The sequence below is a fragment of the Cornus florida genome, unplaced genomic scaffold, assembly GCF_030987335.1.
Source record: "Cornus florida cultivar Cherokee Brave unplaced genomic scaffold, ASM3098733v1 CherokeeBrave_3.0.0_Hap2_Chr03, whole genome shotgun sequence".
In the NCBI taxonomy this organism is placed as follows: Eukaryota; Viridiplantae; Streptophyta; class Magnoliopsida; order Cornales; family Cornaceae; genus Cornus; species Cornus florida.
Window position 1 is genome coordinate 84,963,799 of NW_026775573.1, and position 26,625 is coordinate 84,990,423.

General features: G+C 37.0%; 1 protein-coding gene across 7 annotated transcripts; it reads right to left on the reverse strand.

Annotated features, from left to right (window-relative positions):
• Positions 1-109: 109 nt before the first annotated feature.
• On the reverse strand, positions 110-26,416 carry LOC132300822 (protein BASIC PENTACYSTEINE4-like). 7 transcript variants are annotated; one of them, XM_059798071.1, is made up of 4 exons: positions 26,257-26,416; positions 7,475-7,517; positions 1,471-1,613; positions 110-1,304 (listed from the first exon to the last, which is right to left on the reverse strand). In XM_059798071.1, exons 3-4 carry the CDS (start codon positions 1,537-1,539, stop codon positions 429-431), a joined length of 945 nt encoding a protein of 314 aa, XP_059654054.1. In that variant the 5' UTR covers positions 1,540-1,613; positions 7,475-7,517; positions 26,257-26,416; the 3' UTR covers positions 110-428. The 7 variants fall into 7 exon arrangements, with proteins under 7 accessions (XP_059654054.1, XP_059654050.1, XP_059654051.1 ...); XM_059798067.1 differs by lacking the exon at positions 7,475-7,517 and adding an exon at positions 26,008-26,078; XM_059798068.1 differs by lacking the exon at positions 26,257-26,416 and adding an exon at positions 26,008-26,249.
• Positions 26,417-26,625: the final 209 nt, after the last annotated feature.

The window sequence follows — 26,625 nt, forward strand, 5'->3', positions numbered from 1 at the left end:
TACATACACGCATAGGTGTGTCAAAAGAAGTTCCTCGGACTGGCTTCTTCATCCGTGACGCTTGGTCCAATAGTGCTGCTCTCGAAGAATAAAATTTTGAAATAGGAGATTAGTTTTTTTTACCCGCTGCTGACTCAAACATAAAATTTGCCATCTAAAAATAAATTTTTTACAGCAAAACAAGCAAGCCACTTATACTGCAATATATTTTGTTCAACTTCCCAACAATTAACAAAAATTCCCCTTCTTTTTGGGGAAAAGGGTTACAAAAATCACAAAGTTTAATTTCAAATAGAAGAGCTTGGAAACTACTCCGATACTCGAAGCTCTATCTACCCTTTTCGTCCACTTCAGAAACATTTTGGTTAGGTTAGAAATATAGGCATAAAAAAGAAACTACATTCCATTCTTTGAGGATTGTCGATAAATTACTTTATAGTAATGTAGCGATTAGTACCATGTTTGGCCCAGTAGTTCTTGAGATCCAGGGGCACTGACACATCATGACCATCTGCTGCCAATTGATTCAGCAATCTGGTAAAAACACTACCACTCATCTTCCGGCCACCCATTCGTGCATGGCGCTTGTTCGGCATCTGTGGCAGTGGATATACTGATAGGGTTGTGGTGCAACAAGATGACTGCCAGCCCCCATTCCCCCATTTGTAACACTGCCGACGTTCTCCGGTGCATGAGCAGAAAGGCACTGGCATGGTAGAGTCATCAAAATTAACCTGGTTCATCAAGTCAAAATCCTGAGAATCCCACTCAGCCTTTGACCCATGAGTAGTGACACGCCTATTCAAATCCTCACCTATTTTCTTTCGCTTCTTTGGTGATTTCGATGTTGTAGGTGAAACAACCTTGCTTTCCGTTTCCCGTTTTGGCTGCCGTGACTTAACAACTTCAGATGAAATGGCTGATACTGGGAAGGCATCAGTTATGTGTCCTTCCCTTGTGTTGTAAGCAGCTTCAGCAACACTGGTAGGATGGTTGATGGGGCGGTGCACGCGCTTCGTTCCACGTTGAATTCCACAACTCAATGTGCTTTTCATGGTGGTTTCATGGAATTGAAGGGCAGCAATGGCGTTGTCTCGTTCCCTAAGGGCATTATCTCGCTCAACAATTGCTGTATCTCGCTGTTGGAATGCCATATCTCGCTCATCAAAGGCTGCATTTCTTTCAGATAGTGCCCTATCCCGTTCTTCAATAGCAACACTCCTCTCCTTAATGATGTTCACGATCCTCTTATGCATATTGAAGGCATTCTGATCATTCAACTGGTACTGGGGCATCATATTCCACTGCAATTATATTTGAAAAAGGAAGCAAAGTATATCATTTTATTCTATTCAGATCGATCTACACTTGCATACTAAACCAAGAGGAAGAATTAGAAAGTCGAATCTATTCTCTTTTTTTTTTTTTTTTGTTTTTTTGGCCATTGCATAATTGTTCAATTGTTATTACCGGAATTTGTACACCTTTATAGTAATCCACTCTCTGTCTCCCATTTTCACGTTGCCCCCCATCATCCATTCGGCCACCTAATTTGCTATACAACAAAGTTCAGAAAGTCTCGTATCAACACAATCTCCACCTAGAAAACCTTCCTGTAAATCAAAAGAAAACAAGAAGTTGAATAAGTCAAATAACAATGGAAAATGTTGCAAAGAACTTGCCTACTTATTTTGGGGAATCATAAGTGTCAAATATGAAGTATAAATCTTGTGAAAAGTTGACAAAAAAAGACCCAACAGATCAAAACAACAAAAAAGATAATGCGTCCTTCTGTTGTAAAGAAAAACATGCTTCTAGTGCCATTTTATCATGAAGCACAAATTTCATTGCAAAAAGAAAAAATTCCACTAAACATAGATGCCCTGATTGCAATAAAGAATATGAGGGCATCACCTGGTTTAGATCTAGCTACAGAAAAGTTCTAGGGAGGGAGTACTTGACACAGACTTAAGCTTTTAGTGTTTCACAAAGTGGATGCTCTGATGCTTGAATTCGTGCTAAACTGCTAATGGCTCGATGCTCAAGTATTCTACTACTTAACCAGGCAACAACGCCCATTGTGAAAATGAAAATCTAGGTAACAACCATCATTGTGAAAAAAGAATATCTGAAATCTATAACACACTTTAAAATTGCAAAATGTTAAAAGATTTCTGTGGAAAGTTCTAGGCTGATTTGTTAGGAAATTAGTTAGGGTGGATTTTTAGTTAGATAGTTGAATTTTTTTAAATTATTATCTGTAAATATCTTTTCCTTATGTAGAATTTGTAATACACGTCTGTAAACTAACATATGATATATGAAAAGTGAATATCAGAATTTATTCTTCTTCACCTTTATGTTCATGGTATCAGAGCCGCCCTCACTAGGATGGTAAATTACTCCATTGTTCTGCTGATTATCCGATAAAATCAGCAAATATTCATCGTTAATTCTGGTCGTTTATACCAGAATTATAGAAAACTTTCTTCTATTTCTCTTCGTCGTTTCTGGACAATTTCTTCGGTTAAATCCGCGATGTCTGGAATCTCCACTGAGGAAGTTTCGGTCGATTCTTCAAATGCTCGGAAATCCCAGATCACTTCATCCGGTTCAGGTGACAACCCAATCCTCCAAATTACCACTCATCGGCTGAATGGACAGAATTTTCTACGGTGGTCTCAATCCATAAAGCTGTTCGTCCGAGGGCGGGGGAAGATTGGTTATTTAACTGGTGCAAAGAAGGCCCCAAAGGAAGATGATCCAGCATTGCCGTTTGGGATGCAGAAAATTCCATGATTATGTCATGGCTAGTCAACTCCATGAAATCGGAGATAGGCCAGACATTTATGTATCCCTCCACTGCCAAAGAATTATGGGACGCAGTGAGTGAGACATACTCGGACTTAGGCAATTCTGCACAAGTCTATGAAATTAAAACAAGGATCCGAGAAACAAGACGAGAAGATCAGACTGTTACAAAGTATTACAACATATTACAAGGTCTGTGGCAAGAACTTGACCTCTTTTATGATTTTGAATGGAAGTGTGCAGGTGATAGTGCCCAATTCAAGAAAACAGTTAAGAAGGACCGTGTTTTTGAATTTTTGGCTGGACTCAATGCTGAGTTAGACGAAGTGAGAGGGCGTATTCTAGGCCAAGAGCCACTGCCTACCACTAGAGAAGTCTTCTCGGAAGTTAGGAGGGAAGAAAGCCGCATGTTGGTGATGATGAGAAAGAAATCTTCTAGCACTCATAGTGAGAACTCTGCACTCAATGTAACAGCCACTGAAATGGCAGCAACTGCAGTTAATCCAAAACCAACAAATCACCTACAGCAGAAGATTGAAGAGAAAACCAAGATTTGGTGTGATTTCTGTAACAAACAAAAGGCACACGCGAAAAACATGCTAGAAACTACATGGAAAACGAGCAAATTGGAAGGTAGCCAGATTTGGAGACAAGAATGGGCGTGGAATGCAGGCTATTACTGAAACCGAGACATCTCCATTCAATAAGGAGCAGCTTGATCATCTCTCCAAACTGCTGAACCAAACTCAGGTTTCAAGTGTCTCCTCAGGTTCTCTTGCCCAAAAAGGTAGCTCTTTAAGTGCTCTCACTAGTTCTTTAAATCCGGCACCTTGGATCATTGATTCTGGTGCATCTGATCACATGACTAGTTTATCACATTTGTTTAGTACATATTTTCCAAATTCTGGTCACTTAAAAATTCGTATTGCTGATGGTAGTTTGTCTCTAGTTGCAGGAAAAGGTGCTATAGTTGTCTCAGAAAACATTGTTTTAAAATCTGTCCTCCATGTGCCTAACCTTTCATGCAATCTTTTATCAGTTAGTAAACTCACCAAAGATTCTAACTGTGTTGTCAAATTTCTTGATTCTCACTATGAATTTCAGGACCTATATTCGAGGAAGATGATTGGCAGTGCTAGGATGGTTAATGGAATCTATTATTTTGATAATGAAATCTTCAAGAGTGGACAAGCTTAAGCTGCAAGTAGTAGTGATATTTCTATTTCTGTTAAAAGTCAAATAATGTTATGGCACTATATGTTAGGCCATCCCAATTTCTTCTCTTACTTAAAACATTTGTTTCCATCCATGTTCAAAAATTTAAATCCTTCGTTATTTCAATGTGAATCTTGTCAATTATCAAAGCATCATCGTGTTTCTCATCCTTCTCATTTATATCAAGCATCCAAACCATTTTATTTGATTCATAGTGATGTGTGCGGCCTTCTCGGGTTACTAATATGACTGGAACTAGGTGGTTCATCACTTTCATTGATGACCATACTAGAGTGTGTTGGGTAATCTTTTGAGAGAAAAATCTGAGGCTACGAGAGTGTTTAAAGAGTTCTATCATCTATGCCATGATTGAAAACCAGTTTCAAACCTGGATTCAAGTATTTAGAAACGATAACGGAAAAGAATTCTTTAACTCTATTCTTGGTGAATTTTTGAAAGAAAAGGGTATTTTCCATCAGTCCACTAGCTTTGATACCCCACAGCAAAAGGGGATAGCTGAGAGAAAAAACCGCCATTTACTTGAGGTTGCTAGGGCAATAATGTTCACTATGGGGGTTCCTAAATATCAATGGGGTGAGGCTATTCTTACTGCTTCATACTTGATCAACAGAATGCCAACTAGGTGTTGAAATTTGAGACGCCCCTAAACAGCGTACTGTCAGTTTTTCCCCATATTAGGATCTTCACCTCATTACCTTTTCAGTGTTTGGATGCACTGCTTTTGTACATGTTCATACACGGGACCGTTCAAAACTTTATCCTAGGGCTGAAAAGTGCGTGTTTGTTGGGACTCTCCTAAACAGAAAGGGTACAAATGTTATAACCTTACCTCTAAAAAATTCTTTGCGAGTATGGAAGTGACCTTTTTTGAGACTCAACCCCATTTCACCAAAAATACTCTTAAGGGGGAGAGTAATGAGAGGGAAGACAATTTTTGGGAAGTATTGGGCTCTTTACCATTGTCGAGTGTTTCACCAAACTCTACCATACCTACTGAACCCACTATTTCAACCTCTCTGAAGCCTATTGAGTCCAACATTATAGACTACACTTCAGGGGGAAAACCACTTCAAATCCAACCTCAATCTGAGCTCCGTGTTTACTGTCGAAGAAGGAAGGATCACAATAAAGAGCACCAACCTACTACCTGGCAAGAAAATTCTCCAGATAAAGGCAACTTGAATGAAACAGGTATTTTTGTCTCTAATCCATCTTTAATTCCTGAAACCAGCAATGAAGAGAGCATTTCTCGTGACCTTAATATTCCTATTGCACTTACAAAGAGTCTTGTACCATACACCCTATTGCTAAATACGTGTCCTACCATAGATTGTCTCCAAATTATAGAGCTTTTACTACTAATCTCTCTAGTGTTTCAATTCCTAGAACTATACAGGAAGCCTAGAATCATACTGAGTGGAAGGTAGCAGTTATGGAAGAGATGAGGGACTCTTGACAAGAATAAAACTTGGGAGATTGTTGAGTTGCCAAGGGAGAAGAAGACTGTAGGCTGCAAATGGGTGTTCACGGTCAAATATAAGGCTGATGGTAATATTGAGAGATACAAGGCGAGACTCCTAGCTAAAGGCTTCACCCAAACATATGGACCAGATTACCAGGAAACCTTTGCCCCAGTGGCAAAGGTAAATTCCGTACGGGTGTTGTCATCTCTTGCTGGAAGCTTGAGTTGGCCATTGCATCAGTTAGATGTAAAGAATGCATTCTTAAATGGTGAGCTAGAGGAAGCAGTGTTTATGAATCGACCACCAGGATTTGAAAATGATTATGGAGCTGGAAAGGTGTGTAAATTGAAGAAATCGCTATATGGTCTGAAACAATCACCCAGAGCATGGTTTAATCGATTCACTACAGCTATCAAGGGTCATGGGTATCGTTAAAGTCAGGTTGATCACACTTTGTTCTACAAACATTCAAGTGATGGTAAGATTGTGGATGGCATAATCTTGACCGGAGATAATAAAAGAGAATTAGAGGATTTGAAGTCTTTTCTTGCAAAGGAATTTGAGATAAAAGATCTTAGAGCTTCGAAATACTTCCTGGGAATGGAATTTGCCAGATCCAAGAGAGGGATATTTGTCTCTCAAAGGAATTATGTGTTGGATTTACTTATGGAAACAGGTTTACTTGGCTGCAAACCGGTGGAAACACCTATGGAGCCCAATTTAAAGTTGCAGGCAGCAAGTGCAGAAAAAGTGGTGAATCGAGAGCAATTCCAAAGGCTGGTTAGAAGACTCATTTATCTTTCACACACTCGGCCAGATATTGCCTTTGCAGTGAGTGTAGTGAGTCAATTTCTGCACTCACCAGGAGAAGAACACTTTGAGGCAGTCTACCGGATTCTCAAATACCTAAAGGGATCACCTCGAAGAGGTTTGTTGTTTGAAAACCATGGCCATCTAAGGATTAGAAGCCTATACCGATGCTGATTCGGGAGGTAGTTGACGAATAGAAGGTCTACTTCAGGTTACTATACTTATGTTGGAGGAAACTTGGTTACTTGGAGGAGCAAGAAGCAAACCATTGTAACAAGGAGTAGTGCAGAAGCTGAGTTCAAAGTAGTTGCTCATGGAATTTGTGAACTTTTGTGGCTGAAAAGATTACTTGAAGATCTTAAAATCTCAAGTCCGATGCCTATGAAGGTTTACTGTGATAATAAAGCTGCAATCAACATAGCTCACAATCCGGTCCAACATAATAGGATTAAGCATGTGGAAGTAGATCGACATTCTATTAAGGAGAAATTAGAAGGAGTGATATGTATGCCCTATATTCCTACAGGAGAACAGGTAGCAGATATCCTCACTAAAGGATTACCGAAGGGGAAATTTGACAATCTTACATGCAAACTTGGGAATGCAAGATATTTTTTCGAGCCAGCTTGAGGGGGAGTGTGGAAAGATCTAGGCTGAATTGTTAGGAAATTAGTTAGGGAGGATTATTAGAAATTATCCATAGTTAGACAGTTGACTTATTTAAAAATTATGATCTATAAATATCTTTTCCTTAGATAGAATTTGTAACATACTTCCATATATATAGGCCTGTAAACTAACATATGATATATGAAAAGAGAATATCAGAATTTATTCTTTTTCACCTTTGTGTTCAATTTCAAATTTTCGGTTCTACTTATACTCATTGGAACAGAGTAACAATGTATCAACATTAAAACATATGAAAATAGAAATTTATCAATAATAACTCTTAGAAACATCAATCTAGGTACGCAAGGGATTTCAAATAGTGTAGCTACTTGATTGAAATTGGCACTGCTTACGCCCCTTGATTCACCAAAAAAGAGGGCCATATAAATGCAGAAGGATCATCAGAACATAATGAAATTTTTTTTTTTTTTTTTGATAAGTATCAGAACATAATGAAATATAAGAATTTCCACAAGGATCACCATTTTAAGCAAAATCAAGTGCCAACCCAATGCTGCTGTTTACCTAAAATAGAAAAAAGAACTAATTATGTTTCCGCCAAGGATTTTTGAGCACCAGGAACATTATGAGATCATCTTACATATCCATGTGAATGGCAATGATAGATTAGTGGACCCTTACCCAGCTTTAATTAGGTCAAGCTGCAAGCAGTGAATTAGACATAAAGGAGGAGGGTGAATAGGTCTCATGGATATTAATTTCAAAATTTTAGTTAATCACTGATTGTTTGCGGATTGTGTTTCAAATTTTTAATTTGTTCAAGTTATTCATTATAGCTTGTATCCAATAACACAATAATATAACCACAAAAAGAATTAAGAGCAGATACGCAAGAATTTTACGTGGGATAAACAAGTAAAAACCACAGGACATAACTAGTCCTTTCTTTCCAACCCCATTCTCCCAAAATGAGATCATGGCGCACAATCATGAATAATACAACAAAGGTAAACACAGCCAAGGCATGACAATAATTTACTCATCTCATATCAAATTTAAATTACTCCAAAGCATAACAACAAAGGTAAAAACAGCCAAGGTATGACAATAATTTACTCATCTCATATCAAATTTAAATTACTCCAAAGCATAACTTTGGAAGGAATCGTAAATCCAGAGCAGTCCATTAGGGGAATGAACCAAAATTAGGCAAGGTACACCCTGCCCCACATACCTCAATCATTTCCCTCATTTCATATAATCGTGTGGTTGCACGAGGCAATCACGCAAAATTCTGCTTTAATTAATCAATCCCTCCATTTAAGAGATTAAATCATTTCACAGTTTCTCAATGACAAAAATAAAAGTCCAGTCCAATCAGCTCATTAAATAAGGTTTCACAAGCATTCGTTTATTATGATACTATACTTCCTCGCGTTTGGCTATTTGGATTAGCCTAACATGATTTATGATATTTATTTACTCATGTTTGGCTATCGGATTAGCGTAACATGATTTACAACTTTTTATTTGCTCATGTTTGGCTATCGGATTAGCCTAACATGATTAATATATTTACTTATTCATGTTTTGTTATCGGATTAGCCGAATATGATTTATTTACTTGCTCACGTTTGTCTATTGAATTAGCCTAACATGACTTAAGATATTTACTTACTCGTGTTTAGCTATCAGATTAGCAGAATATGATTTATTTACATGCTCATGTTTGGCTATCAGATTATCCTAACATGATTTATGATATTTACTCATGTTTGGCTATCGGATTAGCCTAAAATCAAGTATTTCAGTTTTTTCTTCCTAATAAAGAGATGGTCATAAGGATGATGAAGAGAAATCCGTGGAATTTTGATAATCAGTTACTCCCTCCGTCCCAAAATAAGTGTCATGCTTTCCTTTTTTGTCTGTCCCAAAATAATAGTCCACTTTCCTTTTTCAAACAATATATTTCACATCTTTCCATATTTGTCCTTTGAGTTTAAAATTTCAAACTTGAATATTCATAACTTAAAAGGGCAAGTTAGTAATTTTTCAGGAAGACAATGCATGTCCCACATGTCCCCTTAAAAATTACTAACCCCCATAAGCGACACTTAACTTGGGACGGAGGGAGTTTTATTTTTGATCCCATGTCAGCCAGGGGTTAAACCAAATGAGTTGGATTTTTTTCCAGTCTCTTATTGGGTTCATGTAGTGAATTCACCAATTGTGATGGCCCTAGTTACTGAAGAAGAAAATAGACAGTTGATTGCTGGTGGAGCAGAAGAAGAGATTAAAGCCGCTTTGTTTGAAATGGACCCCTTAAAGCAAGCACGCTTACCAATACTAAGTCAAAGTTATGATTACCGTTGATTAGTAAAAGGCGTACACAACAGGGGCGACTCTAGTTCAGTGAAAAGGGATGGAATCTTTGATTCTAGGGTAAATTGCATTGACACCCCTGAGGTTTCGGTCAATGCCACTCAGCGGACAGTCAAAGCACTTCTTTACATTGACACCCCCTGAAGTTTCAAAGGCATATTTACCCTTGATTATTTAATTCAGTTATTTCACGACATATTAGGCCTATTAATTGACAAAACTAACCCTCATGACACGCGTATCAAACCATACTCTCACCTCAAAAATCCACTATACCTCTCTCTGTAATCCCCTCTCAACCACCACCGCCAACACACCCACACAACACCATAACCACAACCACAACCACCAGAAAAAAAAAGCCATGGCCAACCCAAATACATCGTCTCACGGCCGGTCACGGAGCAAGAGATCCAGGGCGGCTTCGGCTACAAAAAAGCTGGACTTCCAATCGCAGGAAAACCAAAGAGTAATACTAACAATAATAGTGCAGAGAAGGGAGAGAACTCGTCGGGACAGACAGATCCTCATTGTCGTTGACGTCACAGTCGGTGGCTCGAAGATGCACGAGTGAGGGGGAAGCTGGGAGTAGCTCCTATTTGTGATAAAATTAGAGAAAGTAGGCCTTGGTGGTATGGTCATTTAAAATGTAAAGCGGAAGATGCACCGGTTAGGAGAGGAAGGGTTGTTTGCCTAGAAGGTAAGCGACAAAGAGGCCATCCAAAACTTACATGGGATTGAAGTAATTGTTAAAGAATAATTATATGAGTGACTTAAGCCCTTAAATCACTCCTCGACAGAATGTTATGTTGCTTTACTTGGGCAACAAGGTGTTGCCAAATTTGTATTATAGTTACAAGTGTTCCCCAATTTACCTATAAATAGAGGTGGTGATTGTAAACAAAATTAATAGAGAATGGAATGAAAGAGATGTAACCCTTTGGGCTTTGTGTGTCGTGGATGTAAGCCCTAGTAGCTGAACCACGTTATATTCTTATGTTCTGCACGTTTTAATGTCTCTCTTCAACTTTTTATATCTTTCAACAGTAATTAAAAATGATTTTAAAAAATTAAATATTGTAAGATCCAGGATTTATAATAGGAAAGAATGGAAAAGGATAATTCATGTGGCTGACCCCATTCATATGGGACAAAGATGAAGATGAAGATGATGAAGAGGAAGAACTCAGAAGCAGATTAAGATCAGAAATCATAGTTGAACAAATTGCTTCATAACCGAAGGCTTCCATCCTTGGGACAGTTATGTACCAGGTCCCTTTTCTTTCCTTTTTATCCATCCTCACAAAAATGGCTACTTTACACTAGGTACTCGTGATGATTCCTCAATACATCCAGACAACATCATGGAAACTAAGAAAAAGAATAAAAACGAAAACAGGATATGAAAATTTCTGCTCCTTTAGATGAAAACCAACTGAGAACAATTGGCAACCTAAATCATTATCCAATAGGGGGAAAAGGAAGATGCAAAACCTACAGAGATGCCGAGCTTTCTGCCTAATATAGACTTCAAAACGTAATTCTTTAGTAAACAGTTGGAACAATCACATAAATTAGGAAAAAGAAAAAAACAAATAAAGCCAAAACAGTATGGGGATGTTAATAGCGGATGGAAATAATGGAATGTGGATCTGCCCGATTATTTCACACACACACATACAAATCAAATAGTTCTAAATGAATTTGGGAACTAATATGACATTCATATCTTTTAGTTTATAAATAATAATACATTATTTCATCCATACCTAAAGAAAAAGTGAAAGAAAATAAAATAAAAACAATTATTAACACACACCCCCACCCCCACCACCCCCCCTCTTATCTTTAAAGCTATATTTACTTTCATTCTCCCCTTGGGGCATTTTGGTTAATAAAAAAAGGGCACTATAATGTTACCATTACTTTTTGAACATCAAAATGGTTCGTGTTAATGTGGTAAAAAGTTTAACACAGGGTTGCAATATGACAAAAAATTATAGTTCAGGAGATTTTGTGAAATTAACCCTAAATTTCTTTAGGCTAAATTACCATCACCCCATAAGGTTTGCACTTTTCACCTTCAGCTTAAACAATGGTCAAAACTGTAATCAACCTTCCCCGAGGTTTGAAGAAAATAAAAATTAGGTCTAGTCCATTAGTTGAATGTTAGATAAGTTTAACTAATTTTTATATAATGACAAAATTACGCTTCAAGGAGGTGAAGTTACATTTTTACCCTTAATTGACATGTGGTTTGACAAATATAACCCCAAATATAACCAAAATGCACACAATCGTTTTGTACGTAAAGTTCATCTTCTCTCTTCTTCCTCAAAGCATTTAGCTGAGATGTTCATTTACGACCCAGCTCAAGTAGGGCTGTAAATGAACCAAGCATTCAACAAACAGTTCGAGGTTGGCTCACTATGAGCTCGGTTCGTATTCGTTTGTTTACTAAATGAACCAAGCTCAAACAAAATTTCTAGGCTCGTTTATTAAACGAGCCAAACTCAAACACCTCTCTACTCGGCTCGTTTGTATGTGAACGCGTTCGTGAACAGGCTCATTTAAATACTCAATTTGAGTTCGAAATATATACACATATGCATATGTGTGTGTGTATATATATTTGAATCCATATTTAATTAACTCACATTATTATTTCATTTTAACCCACCAATAAAGGCCAAGTCCAAGTGTATTCAGCCCAACCCAACTTGTACTCATAACATTTCATCCATTTTAAAATTAGAAAAGTCCAGGCCCATCTCACCCTATTGAAAATAAAATAAAATTAACCAAGCCCATTTCGAAGCCCACTCCCCCATTAATCTTTTTAACCCCTACTTCCACAACATTATCTATTCTCTCTCCATTACCTGCCACAAAACAACCCCCACCCCCAAACACAAATGACATAGCAGCGGCATCACTATCAGAAAATGAACCCACCGATAGCGGAATCGGTGACTGCTGAAAAATGCTACTCTATCAGCTTAGTACACTCCCTCTCTTTCTCATCTGGTCTCACTTCTCTTTATATTGGTATGATCGAAATTGTGAGCGTTTGTTTTTAACTGTGAGGCTAATTTGGAGATGAAATACAGAAAAAATTGATATGGAATTATGAAAGTCAAGATCACTCGGGCACCACAACACAGAGATTCATATATGTTTTTTTTTTTTTTTTTTGGGGCGGGGGGAGGGGGGTATAAATGAGCCGCCGAGCCGAGCTCGATCCTGTGCAGGCAAGGCTCGATTGAGCTCAAGCTGAGCTCATCATTCCTTCGGTTGAGCCGAGCCAAGCCCGAACAACCCAAAGCTCTGCTCGACTCGGCTCATTTACAGCCCTAAGCTCAAGGTAGGGATATTCTCTCTCTGTGTACATAAATATGTATATATATATATATATATATATAATATGCCACCTCTCTGTAGGGACATTCTGTCTCTCTATACATGCTATATTAATATATATATGTCCCCTCTCTCTACTCTCTAGGTCGTGCTCTTTCTCTAGGTTGTTCTCTCTTTCTGTCATTCTCTTTATAACATGTGGGTTTGGATCAATTCTTTTTTGAAATATACCGATTTTTTTTTTTTCGATAAATAAAATATAGAACACAATAATTTTTCAATTCAACTACCCCTCTTAGCATCTCTATTCCCGCTTCTCTCCCTCACAGCTATAACCACAACCACCATCACCACTCCTCTCTCTCTCTCTATCTATCTATATATATATATATATATATATATATATATATCTAACCCTAACCCTAATCTGTAAATAAAATATAGAACACAATCATTTTTCAATTCAACTACCCCTCTTAGCATCTCCATTCCTGCTTCTCTCCCTCACAGCTGTAACCACAACCACCATCACCACTCCTCTCTCTCTCTCTCTCTCTCTCTCTCTCTTTATATATATATATATATATATATATATATCTAACCCTTTCTTTATATCAAATGCGAGGAAGGTACTGATGAGAGTAAAGGGTAACACGATCACTCCCGTTTCTCTATTTACATTCTCTCACTATTACTCCATTGAAGCAATAAGGAAAAATCTTTTATGCACGAAAAAGAAGAGATATCCAACGAAGATATTTGATTTTCCAGTTGATTTTAGTTTCTTGCTGGAGGTTCATCAGCTGCTCATCGGCAACGAAAGCTGATTTAGAAGCAGCAGAAATGGCTATTACAATGGCAAAAGCATCTTATCCAACTCAAAGATAAATTGTTACACTGTGACCTAGAGGTCACGGGTTCAAGTCAGGAAAGAGCATCTATGCATGCGGAGGTAAGGCTATGTACATCTAACCCTCTCCAGACCTCACAGTGGCGGGAACCTCTTGCAATAGGTCAAGAATAAGAATGACGAAGATGTTAAGAAAACACTTGAAGGTGGGCCTTTTTATTTTGGAGGAAAACTTTTTATCGTCAAAAAATGGTTCCCTCGAATGCAATTATCATAAAGCAAATTTTCAAGCATTCCTATTTGGGTAAATTTTTACAACTTTCCATTGGAACTTTGGACAGATTATGGTTTTAGTGACTAGTATAGTAAGCCAAATGCTATTTCTTGATGAGTCAACTTGCATGAATTCGAGTATTATTAATGCTAGAGCATGCATTGAAGTTGATGCTTGTAAGGTAAATCCTTCAAGCTTGATCTCACTTATAGTGACCCTTTTGCAATTAGGGTTGAGGTTCCATTAAAACTACAAAATGTTTATATTGTGAATATTTTATTTTGGTCATGCTACCCAATCTTGCCCCTAAAATCCAACCTCTAAGCCCAAACAAGAGTGAAGAGTTAAGGAGAAGTTCATACTAAGGTGAACTCAAAGTAATTGGGACAAGGTGGTAAGATGTTTGTATTCCTCCACATGAAGGTAGAACAGGAAGCCTAAACAAGGTTATAGCATCATCATCAAATATTTTTAATTCCTTTTCAGCCTTTGAAAAAGAGCAGTCCTGTGGCCTAAATCAGGCAAGTCTGCACTTAAGGGAAGGTGGCAAGTATTCTACGGTACGTATAAAGGCTCGAAAAGACGTGATCGTGAGGAGAGTAAAAAGATCGTGGATGAGGATGAGCCCCAAGAGAGGTATCCTGAGCATCGAAAGGGGCATTATTAAGCTTCTAAGAACCCTTTGGAGGGGTCTCAAGGGATCTCCACCCGTGTCCAAAAGTGCCCAAGTCATGGGTAACATTGGCTTCCACTATGTGCACTGTCAATTAAGTATACTCAAATCAACTCAACAAAGCCTTTTCTTAACTACGTTGGCAATACAAATCGTATTTTTTCATTCCACTCCATCCAAAATCATAGCCCTTGAAAAATCATATATTATCAGCTATGAAGCATGGATACAAATAATGACACAATTACAACACATTGCGAACACAACGATATGACAAATCTCAGAGAAAAGGACAGGAACACAAATGGATATGATAATAAAATAACAGTATAATATATTATTAAATATACAAAAATACTAATTTTTGCTCATTTTATCCACATTATCATGAATGTAATCACTAATTTGAAGCTTGAAGTTGGATGGGTGTTCATATTTTCAAAAACTTTACATTGTTTTTTCAATTAACCTATAATACGATTTAAAATTGCATTGAAACCTCGCCTTCGGAAAAATAATTGCAAAACTACCCGCCATGTCTCAATAGTGTTCTAAATGTGTCCCCCTCATGTCCATGTCGTGTCTAACTAGACAAAAAATTATATATTCAAACTCGAAGACACTCGTAGTCATGTCGGACATGTGTACAGCCTTGTCCACACCTTCTAAGCTATCATATCTTTCTTGAGTAAGTCTATCCACGTTAGTTCTCGTCGTCCCTTTCCCTAACATTTTCCTCAATGCAGATCATGTCACTCTTCCTAACCAGAGCACTTAGTGAGTCTTTTTTACAACATCTTAATTGATTCTCTCTCATTTTATCTCCAATGGGTACTATTTCAACCATCTCAGAATGAGTGTTTGTTATTATTATTATTATTTTATGCTTTCTTATCTTGCAGCACATTCATCTCAACATTTGTTTCTCTGAATCACCGACATACTCACTTTATGTATAAGTTATTTCTTGGCAGCCCACTGACCCATAAAGAATGACTGTTCTAATAGCTTAGAACTTCCTTTTCCATCTTAGAGGGATACACTGACACACAACATTCTAGATGCACTCCTCCATTTGACCTGCCACGTGTTGATTCTATAATTAACATCTTCAATTAATCCTTCATTGTGAAAATTTGAGCCTAAATATTGAAAATGTTTTTGGTATCTCATGATCCTCAATAGTCACTACATCCCTATTCATATTTCTAGATTTATTAAACTTACACTCTACAAATTCAGTTTTATTCCTACATATCTTAAATCCTTTTAGTTCTGGCACTTCCCTCCAAAGTCCAAACCTCCAATTTAGCACAGCTTCTTTAGTTTCATCAATTAAAACAATATTATTCATCAAATAACATACACCATGGAATCTTATCATGAATGTGTCTTGTCAGTTCACCCATGACTAAGGCCAAAAAAATATGATTTTAATGTTGATCATAGAATTAAGCCTACAGTAATTGGAAATACACTTGTATCCCACAATCTAATAACTATTAATAATACTTCCATTACTCATGTCCTTTATCATGTCAGTTTATCCCTTTGTGACTCCAATATTTTCTAAAACCCTCAATATTAAATCTCTAAGTACCATATCATAGGCTTTCTCGAAATCAATAAACACCATATAAATATCTTTATTCTTCTCTCTATATTTTTCCATTAGTCTCACTCTCCCTAAACAGCAAATAAGCTCCACCTTTGATCTAGCTGGCATAAATCCAAATATGATATTTTGACAATTCAATTTCCCGTCTTAGTAGGAGAAAAAAAAAAATTAAAAAAAAAACAAACAAACCTTCCCATCTTAGTCGTCATCCAATCATTTTATCCCAAAGTTTCATAGTATAACTCATCAATTTAATACCACAGTTATTAGTACAATTTGTATATACCCTTTATTTTTATATATAGGTATTAGGTACCAAAATACTTTTGTGCCACTCATCAGAATAATCTCATTTTCATACTTTTGCACCATCAGTTGACTATGTCATGGTGAAAGAATCCCTCTTTCCCCAAGTACCATCCCCAGTGTACTATTCTTAGCATCCTGATTGGTTGGATAACACTGGATATCGGATTCTTTTCTTTTCTTTTCTTTCCTTTTTTTAATTTTTTTTTATTATTATTATTTTTTTTTGATAAGTAAGATTTCATAAAAGGCGCTCAAGAGGGGAGCGTTCCCAAAATAATACACAAGACGCCAAAGGCAACAACTATAGCTTTAAGCTACCCACAAAATCCAAAAGATGTCCCAAAGATTTACAAATGCGCCCATGAATCGAAAAAAATAAAGAATACAATATCTTGTATTTGAGAGACCAAATAGCAGTCTCCTCACCCTCAAAGGATCTCCTATTTCTCTCACACCACAAGCCGCACCATAAACAAAGGAGAGTGGCCCTCCAAACATACCTAGCTCAGCTCTCCACTAGACTCCCTCTCCAAGCCTCAATCAAATCCACTGTGGATCTTGGGAACACCCAAGACATTCTCTTAAAAATTTGCGGAACTCAATTACATAAAAGTTAAAAAACTAGAACGCAACTTAATTACGTATATACTAGAACATCACCATCTCATCGTCCTCATCCATCAGACATTTGCCTAAAACCATCCTATATCAAACCTTCATTTGTATACCCAATTTACAAAACCTAAACCTTCAGACATTTTAACATCATTTCAATCCATGTCAAAGTGATATCATGACTGTCACGATAAAGCTCACAATTTGGTCACGTTTCAATCCATGTCAATGTGATATCATGACTGTCAATACGTTTGAACTAAAAATCTTTCTCCCAGTGACAGATAACTGCACGAGCATCAAGTGGTGCCATACTTTAGCAAAGAATTATACTTGTTGTTTTCCAATTGCATATCACAATTTAAACAGGAAAATTAGGCACATCAAGAACCGCGGGAAGTTACTAGAAAGAACATCGAGCACATTTAACAAGGGACTACAGTATGTTAACGACGACCTAAAACCTACCCCGTGAGTTTGACTACATAGCTTCTTGACCTTTATATTCATGATTAAAGATAATCCAAGTGTGAACATAGCAACTATCTAGTTCAATGAGATGCAATACTACAGCAGAACATATCTTAGAAGCAAAAAAATTGAATCATCCTTCACAAGAGCACAAATATCATGTCGATGAATTCCTTAAGTAACCGAATAATTTAATAGAAAATAAACATCTCTAATTTAAAATAATTAAAAAAGGAAGGAGGACTGGAGACTACAAGGACGTGTGAATAGTTTACATCATGTTCCTTTAAGGCTTTTCCTCATTCCCTGGTGAAACCCTCCATTTTATCTCATTCCGCAATAATACTGAAAATGGCCAAAGTTTTCATATCTTCTAGTGGCACCTTAACATTATGATTTACCTTATAAAATTGAACTTTCCTACATAATTACAGACATGTAGTATACTAGTTTGATCCTTGTTCGCTGTATGTTTGAACATAAAAACCAATTTCAGTACCCAGAAGATTGCTGGGTGTGTCGAAAAATGTCCATACAGGTGACAGTCAAACAACTCTGTAATAGTATGCATGCTACTCAGTCTTACACTGGCAATCAATTCAAACTCAAGAGAATTTTCATCGCAAAGTAAGATTGACTTTTTTGTTTTTCTTAAAAAAGAAACTATATTAACCCAAGACTAACAAAATAAATCATCCATACAGTCTGCACATTTTTCATTGCTTCAAAATTCAAAAATTTACCATTTGTCCTCATCCTTTGCTTTACTTCTAAACAAGGTTTTGAAATCAAGATCCTATTTTGGATCAATTTGGAGGTCCTAGGATCAAATTGTAGGCTCAGTTCAAGAATCAATGGGTTCTACAAAACGAGAAAGACGAAAATAATATCAAAAAATATTTCTGCATTTTAAAAATTTATTAGAAAATATACTATGAACTAATCTAAAACTTTTGAAAAAATATTCCAAAAGATTTCCTTAATAATTTCAAGCACATTGACCAAGCATCTGAGGCTCGGTCCGAGTCTGATACACATTTTTTTTATTTGAAATATCACAATGTTATTAAAAGTCAGATCCTATGTTGGATTGATTTGGGGTCCTATAGCTAAGACTGAGAATCGTAAGATTTTCTAAAATGAGAACAATAATACCTAAGATCATCTGTGCATTAAATATTTCTAACAAATACAGAACAAGAAATCAAAACTAAATGAAAAACAATATAACAGAAATATATATATATATATATTTTTTATAAGTAATAATGTATTGAAAAAGCGTTCAAAAGAGGAATGCATCCCTCACAAACTACACAAGGCCAAATATGTCCTCTAAAACGATATAACAGAATTAAGAGAAGTTTTAAAACACACAAACCTACAAAAGCTTTCTGAATAATCTTGGAACACATTATCCCTCACACTAATAAACAAAGTCTTAGACTTTAGTATTAAAATGTTTAATTTATATAGAAGTTACCATGATAGCACATCACAACAAAATTTCATGAATTATCATTTTCCAATCATACAATTTATGAAAATATATACATATAGATATATATATATATTGATAAGTAAAAATGTATTAGAAAGCGTTCAAAAGGGGAATGCGTCCCAAGAGCTGTACAAAAACCGGAAAAAAAAAAAAAAGAGAAAGGGGGAGTCCTAACCCAAAAAGTCCACAATTTCATCTAAAGATATACAATTTCTCCCCATTACCCAACTAAAAAGAGAACAAATAATAGAAAGCTTCAACGCCCCAATGGAGAATTTCTTCCCATCAAAAGATCTTCTATTCCACTCTTTCCAAAGGCTCCGCCAAACACAAAGGGGGGACCCTCCAATAATTACGAACATGAGCCCCTACCTTTGGCCCCTCCAAATGTCAATCAAATCCCTTGAGGTCCGGGGCATAACCCACTGGACGCCAAAAAGACCCAAAATAAGACTTCTGCAATCATGAGCCACAGGAAAACAAAAAAGAAGGTGATCCACAGCCTCTCCATCATTCTTGTACAGACAACACTGGTTGACTATGATTTGTCTTCTCTTTCTCAAATTGTCCAGAGTCAAGATCCTACCCCAAGCTGCAATCCAAACAAAAAAGGCGACCCTAAGAGGAGCCTTCGAATGCCAAACCATTTTCCACGGGAAATTGGTACCGTGAAACCCAGAGAGGCAAAGAAAGAAAGACCGGACCTGAAAAGCCCCCTGCGAAGAAGGCACCAAAGAATCCGAACTAGTACCATCCACCTCCTATCTATACAAAAGGTCCAGCAAGCCATTGACGTCATCCAATTCCCAATCCTGAAGGATCGCCAGAACCACACATCCCAAGACAACCTACCGCTATCGAGTCGATAGCAGTCAGCAACCAAAGCATGTCTATCAACAGCAATCTTGAACAACCTTGGGAACAAACAAGACAATGGACGATCCTCTCACCAAGTATCCTCCCAAAACCGGACATCCCTTCCTTCCCGAACTCTGAATCTAATATGCTTAGAGAACTCATCCCAACCCTTCCCAATGGATTTCCACACCCCCACGCCGACAGCAGATCTAACTGGCCTAGATGACCATCCCCCTCTCTCCTCCCCAAACCGACATGAAACAACCTTCCTCCATAACCTAAGTCTTTTACTACCGAATCTCCATAACCACTTACCAAGGAGTGCTCTGTTGAAAGGAGCCAATCTCCTAATCCCTAGACCTCCCAACTTAAAAGGCCTGCAAACCTGCTCCCACCGGACAAGATGAAATTTAAACTCCTCTCCCCGTCCGCCCCATAGGAAGTTCCATTGAAGCATCTCAAGTATTACAACAATAGAGGAAGGGATCTGGAAAAGCGAAAGAAAATAAGTTGGAAGACAGGACAAAGTACACTTCACCAAAGTAACTTTTCCTCCCCTCGAAAGATATTGCTTTTTCCACCCAGCCAACCTTCTCTCGAAAAGCTCAATCACCGGGTCCCAACTTCCCACCCTCCTTGACGAGTCACCTAACAGCGAGCCCAAGTAAGAAATAGGGAAGAAGCTCATCCCACACCCTAAAACCGCTGTAAGAGAATCCACCTCCTGAACCTCCCCCACAGGGACAAGCACACTCTTGCCCACGTTGACTTTCAAACCTGAAATAGCCTAAAAGCAAACCAGGACACATCTCAAATATCTCAATTGGGACACCTCTGCCTCATAGAAAACCAGAGTGTCATCCGCGAAAAGCAGGTGAGAGATCTCCATCTGCTGAGCTAAATCTGGACCAATCTTGAAGCTCCTGATAAATCCCAAATCCACAGCCCTTCTCATCAACCTACTAAGAGCCTCCATAACAATAATGAACAGGAAAGGGGAGAGTGGGTCCCCTTGCCTTAAACCACGAGAACTGCCAAAAAACCCGGATGGAGACCCATTCACCAACACAGAAAATCTAACATAGGAAACGCATGTTTCGATCCATCTCTCTCCGAAACCCATCCTCTCTAACAGATAAAACAAAAATTTCCAGCAAACATGATCACAGGCTTTCTCAAAATCAAGCTTACACAGAACTCTAGGAACACCACTACTGGGCCTATGATCCACACATTCACTACTAATGAGAGCGGAATCCAGGATTTGTCTACCCCCAATGAACGCATTTTGAGACTCAGAGATGACTCCGTCAGAACGTCCCTCAATCTTAACGCAAGGACTTTGGCGATAAGCTTATACATACACCCAATCAGACTTATTGGTCTAAAATCCTTAACGTTAGAAGCACCACCCTTCTTAGGAATAACAGCAATAAAAGATGTATTCAGTGACTTTTCGAACCTCCCATTAGAATGGAACTCATAAAAAGTGCCCATAACCTCCTGTCTAACCACCTCCCTGCTCTCCAATAAAAATCTCATTGTGAAGCCATTTGGACTTGGAGCCTTGTCACCATTACAACTATTCAAAGCCTTCAAAACCTCCTCCTCCGTAAAGGGACTCTCTAACCCATCCCTATCCACAGCTGATATAGAATCAAAAATAAGACCATCAAGCAGTGGCCTCCAACGCAGAGGCTCAGAGAATAGCTTCTAGTAGAAAGAAACGATCCCCCCACGCACCTCCTCCTCTGTATTCAACACCGTTCCGTCCACACACATCCGCCCAATATGATTGCCCCTCCTATGAGCATTAGCAGTTCTATGAAAAAACTTTGTATTACAGTCTCCCTCTTTGAGCCACAAAGCCCGAGATTTCTGTTGCCACGAAATTTCCTCTATAACCGCAATCTAAACACATTCTACCTGACAAGCTGTTCTCCTATTACGTTGGGACTCAACAATACCACCCACCCCTTCCAATCTATTAATCTCAGCAATGTGAGGGCCCTATTCACCTCCTTATTCTATCTTTTGAGTTTGTTTTTCAGGAGTTGAAGCTTTCCTGACAAAATAAGACTCGACGTTCCTCCCACCATGTCCTCCTCCCACCAAGACCGCACTTTCCCCTGAAAATCCACCACTCGAAGCCACATGTTCTCAAATCTGAATGGAGTACAACGAAGTCTCAATCCTCCACATTCCAAAACCAAAGGAATGTGGTCCGAAAATATTTTTACAATCACACAAGATAAGGAAATGTTTAACTTGCACAGACAAAATTCTATTTTACAAACTCAAGCTACTCGTCCAAGGATATTATAAGAGAGATTATAAAACATAGAGAGAAAGAGAAAAATAAATAAATAAATAAAAAATGTGCTAGAGATTTGTGTGCATAAAAGATTGATTTGATTGGAGTAACCTCGTTCAAGGATATTATAAGACAGCTTGTAAACATAGAGAAATAATAATAATAAGTGCTAAAGATTTGTGTGTATAAAAAATTGACTTGTTTGAAGTAAATTTATTGAGCTTTAGAGAGAAAGAGATGGAGATTGAACTCAGTGGTTGACATATTGTTTTTGAAAATGCACATATCATAGCAAAATAACTAAATGAAAGAAAAAAAATTATGGAAAGAAAATAATGTTGAACTCATACTTGGTAAAAAATGAAGAATCAGTCTCCTAAACAAACGGTTTAAAACAGTTAAACAATTCAAAGCAGACTTAGAGAATCATTTTATAGTGGAAATGAGAAGAAAATTTTGAAATATTATCATATTTAGGACATTAAGTTGGTATTGACATTCATTTATTAATTTTCTCTTTCTTTCTTTCTTTCTTTTCTTTTCTTTTTTCCTTTTTTCCTTTTTTTCCCCCCTTTTTTTTTTTTTGCATCTTAGGTCCTAACTCATCTAAAAGGAACAAAAGAGTACTATTCTATAGCTTTATAATAGGATTGGTTGAGATCTCGCAGTTCCTGCGATCCTATAAAATTCCACAGGGATTCTACCCTCATGGGATTTTTTTGTCGGATCGGGATCAATTCAGTAGTTTGGGATCATAAAATCATAGGATCATAAGATCTGGAGCAGAATTTTAATAACCATGATATACTGGAAGGAACTGGAATCACATCGGTCCCTGTGGACTCGACCGAGCCTCTTCTGAATTGGTCAAATCAGCACCATATAAAATAGTGTTAAAGATAAAGAATATTTCACATCATATATGCATTCATTTCATTTAGGAGGTTACTCCCTTGGAAATTAAAGAGGTCTTAATTTGTCTCAGGGAAAATAAAGCCTCAAGCCCCGACATGTTTAGTGCTAAATTCTTTAGAAAGGCTTGGGATGTATTGGAAGTGACTTCACGTGTGCAAAAAGCTATTTCTTTTATCTCTGGTTCTATCCTTAAAGAAATTAACTGCACTGCTATTTCTCTTAATTCCAAAGTCTTCTAACTCTATCAACCTTTCAAAATTTAGACCCCTATTGTGTAATAACATGATGTATAAATGCATTGGAGCTCTGCCATCTCTTATAGGTCAATACCAAGCTAGTCTTTTCTAGAGGAGAAAGGTCATTGACAATCTCTTACTGGTGCAAGAATTGCTCAGGATTTATCACAGAGATCATGGCCTATGTGCAATCAAAGTGGACATTATGAAAGCATATATACCCATATGATTAGGACTTTCTTATCTCAGTTTCAAAAGTTATGAACTTTCCTGAGGAGGTCACTAAGTGGATTTGGGGCTATATATATATTTCTTTCTCCATCAACATCGATAGAGAACTTGTTGGCTACTCCAAAGGTAAGAGGGACTTTGATGGGTATGTCAACTGCCCCCTTACCTATCTAGTTTATTTGTGGATTCCCTTAATGGTTTTATTCAGAAAGAAACTCAAACTGGAAATTTCAAATTCTAACCTAGAAGCAGTTCTCAAAATATCACCCATCTTCTTTTCTCCTATGGAAACTCCGACTCTATCTCAGGATTCTATTAATAAATTATTTTCTTACTCTGGTTTGATTCCAAATAAGAGGATTTCTCCTATGGAAACTCCGACTCTATCTCAGGATTCTATTAATAAATTCTTTTCTTACTCTGGTTTGATTCCAAATAAGAGGAAGAGTTTCATTTTCTTTTCAAGGGTTCATGAAGAATCCAAGCCGCAAATCCTGAGCATGCCTGGTTTCTCAAAAGGCCACTTCCCATGAAATTTCTTGGGATGTCTCTTATTACTTTAAAATTGAGAGCTATTGGCAGTGACCCTCTTTGTCCATTTTGTTCATTGTATAACTGCCAGCATTAAGTCATGGACTAATAAACCTTTCATTTGCAAGTAGGATGCAGCTGACAAAGGCAATTCTTTTTTCATCCAAATTTATTAGAGTTCTATATTCCTCCCATTGCCTAAGAGGTTGTTTAAGAATGGTAAGAAAATCTTGAAGAAAATTCTTTGGAAAGGCCAAAATTTGGTTAGTTTTAGTTTATATTTATACACAGATGCTCAACTTACTATTCTTTTTAAGGAGCAAATTTGTTTAAAAATTTCAGTTGGTGCATGTAATTGGTTAATTCTAAAATTGCTATTTATCACATGCCTAATGTATTTACTTGCTTTATTTGTTAATTTTGTGACAAATGGGGGAGAAAAAGGATAAAGATTGATGTGATGATGATTTAATAGGAAATCATTTTGATATGATATGATAGAGGGGGAGTAGTATATTTGCTATGTTAAGTCAATAAGATTTAGAATTTCGTTCAAAACAAGAGTGTAACTTCAATTTTAATTTCCTCACTTTTTTCAAAAGGTAGTTGAGTTACCTCAATCCAAAGAATTCAAGGAGATATTAAGGATTCAATATCAAATTACAAATGCAATCGCATCGTTATTCATGTTTAGGATTCATTACAAACATGATTTCATCTTAAAAGAAAATTGTTTTGAATGCATAAAAAGTGTTTTTGGATTGAAAAACCAAAGTGCTCAAACTTCAAAGTGCAAGGAGTTCAATCGATCGAAGCTATTGATATCTCCTCGTTGGACTAGATTGGTTTGGGCGGAACCTGCGAATAGCAGTTTCCAAATAGGTTTTGAAGTCTTAAAACCCTTAACCATTCAGAAAGAAAAATCCATTTCATTGCAACAGTCGATAGTACCAACTACACATAGGAGCCTATATGGGGCCCACCGTCTTCCAGAAATATACATCAAGCATATAGAGGCGTAATGTTAGAATGAATGCTAAGTGCACTCTAGTAATCGATTGCTAGAATTTTGTTTCTTTCCTTCATTATCTTTGCATATAGAATGACGAGCGTTATTGTTGATTGTTGATCAACCACAATTGAAGTGCTACAAGGAGTCAACATAAATCAATCCACGCAAACTAAAAGCCTGGAAGACTACCAAAGAAGATAGTTACAAGAGGAACAGCGAATCACATGAAAAGTGGGTTCCAGGAGGAATAATGGTGTGAGTCGGATTCTGAGGTAATTAGGCTCTTTCTTTGATTTAGAAACTAAGAACTAGTTTGAAATACCTTTCTTTGTGGATCAAATTTGATCACCTTTGAGTATTTGACTAAGTCTCTGATTTTTTCCATTTAAAGTTTATCATGTAAAAATCGATGTTCTTGTTGTATGGCATGATTTATATTTTGTATTTTTGCACTCTACTATTTTTTACTAAATATTTGTCTGATAATTTATATTTAAATTGTTGTTAAAGTTAGTTTAAATGAATTTCAGTTTAACTATTTAATCGATGATTTAAGACCCATTCACCCTGACACCCTCTCTAGGTCTACCATGGGTTTAGCTGTTTAGCTTAATAGAACTAAAGCAATTATCTTAATATTCACCCAAATAAATAAATAACAACAACAATACTATAGAACACTATAGATGCGGATCTACTTCAGCTTAAACAAAAACAGAATTTTTTTCTTAAACATAACTGTCATAACACGAACCTATCTGAAACAGAAAATAATAATAATAATAATAATCACTTAATAAAGCAGATATACACATTCCGTAATATAATCCACGTGAAAGAAAGTCATAGAACAGCCACGATAATCAAAATTAACATCTGAAAACGAAAACGAGTCATAATTTACCTCTATTTAAGAGAGAGACAACTTTGAAGTCCGTAATTTGGTTAGGATGAAGCTAAACCTAGGGTTTTCAGCTGCTTCAAAATTGAGTCTTAATATGGATATATGTAAACAAATAATGCTACAGACGTATATGTGTGACCCACAATTAAGCTCAATAAAGTGATGCAGTAACAACAGTGAGAAATCGATTGAGAGAGAGACTGAAGCGATCAAAGGAGAGAGTTTTTTGAGCTGAATATAGAAACTTACAGACAAAGAATATGACGTTTTTGGAGCCACCGGATAGTCCTCGTGGGCTATAATACAATGACGTTGTACAAAGCTTTTTCAAATTCACTGTTTGATAGTCGATAGAGAGAGAGAGAGAGAGAGAGAGAGACGGGATTTTGTTCTCTCTTGGTTTTTCTTCGCGTAGTCTTTGTGGGTGTCAATTACTACTTTTCAGTCGTACATCTACCAACCCTCAGTTAAACAAGCAAAAGAAAAGAAAAACATTTATGCTGTATTTGGTGGGTACGAATGAATGAACCATTTTTTTTTTGTTTGGTATGTAATTTAAAGTAGGGGTAATTATTTCATTTAAACAAGCAAAAGAAGAAAAACATTTATACTTTTTTT

What these genes read in the sequence shown, in the direction of transcription:
- LOC132300822 (XM_059798069.1), bottom strand. Translation starts at nt 1,539, where the DNA reads ATGGATGATGGGGGGCAACGTGAAAATGGGAGACAGAGAGTGGATTAC. An exon ending in ATAAAGGTGTACAAATTCCG is followed by an intron (nt 1,305 to 1,470) that starts GTAATAACAATT and finishes ATATAATTGCAG; the next exon opens with TGGAATATGATGCCCCAGTA.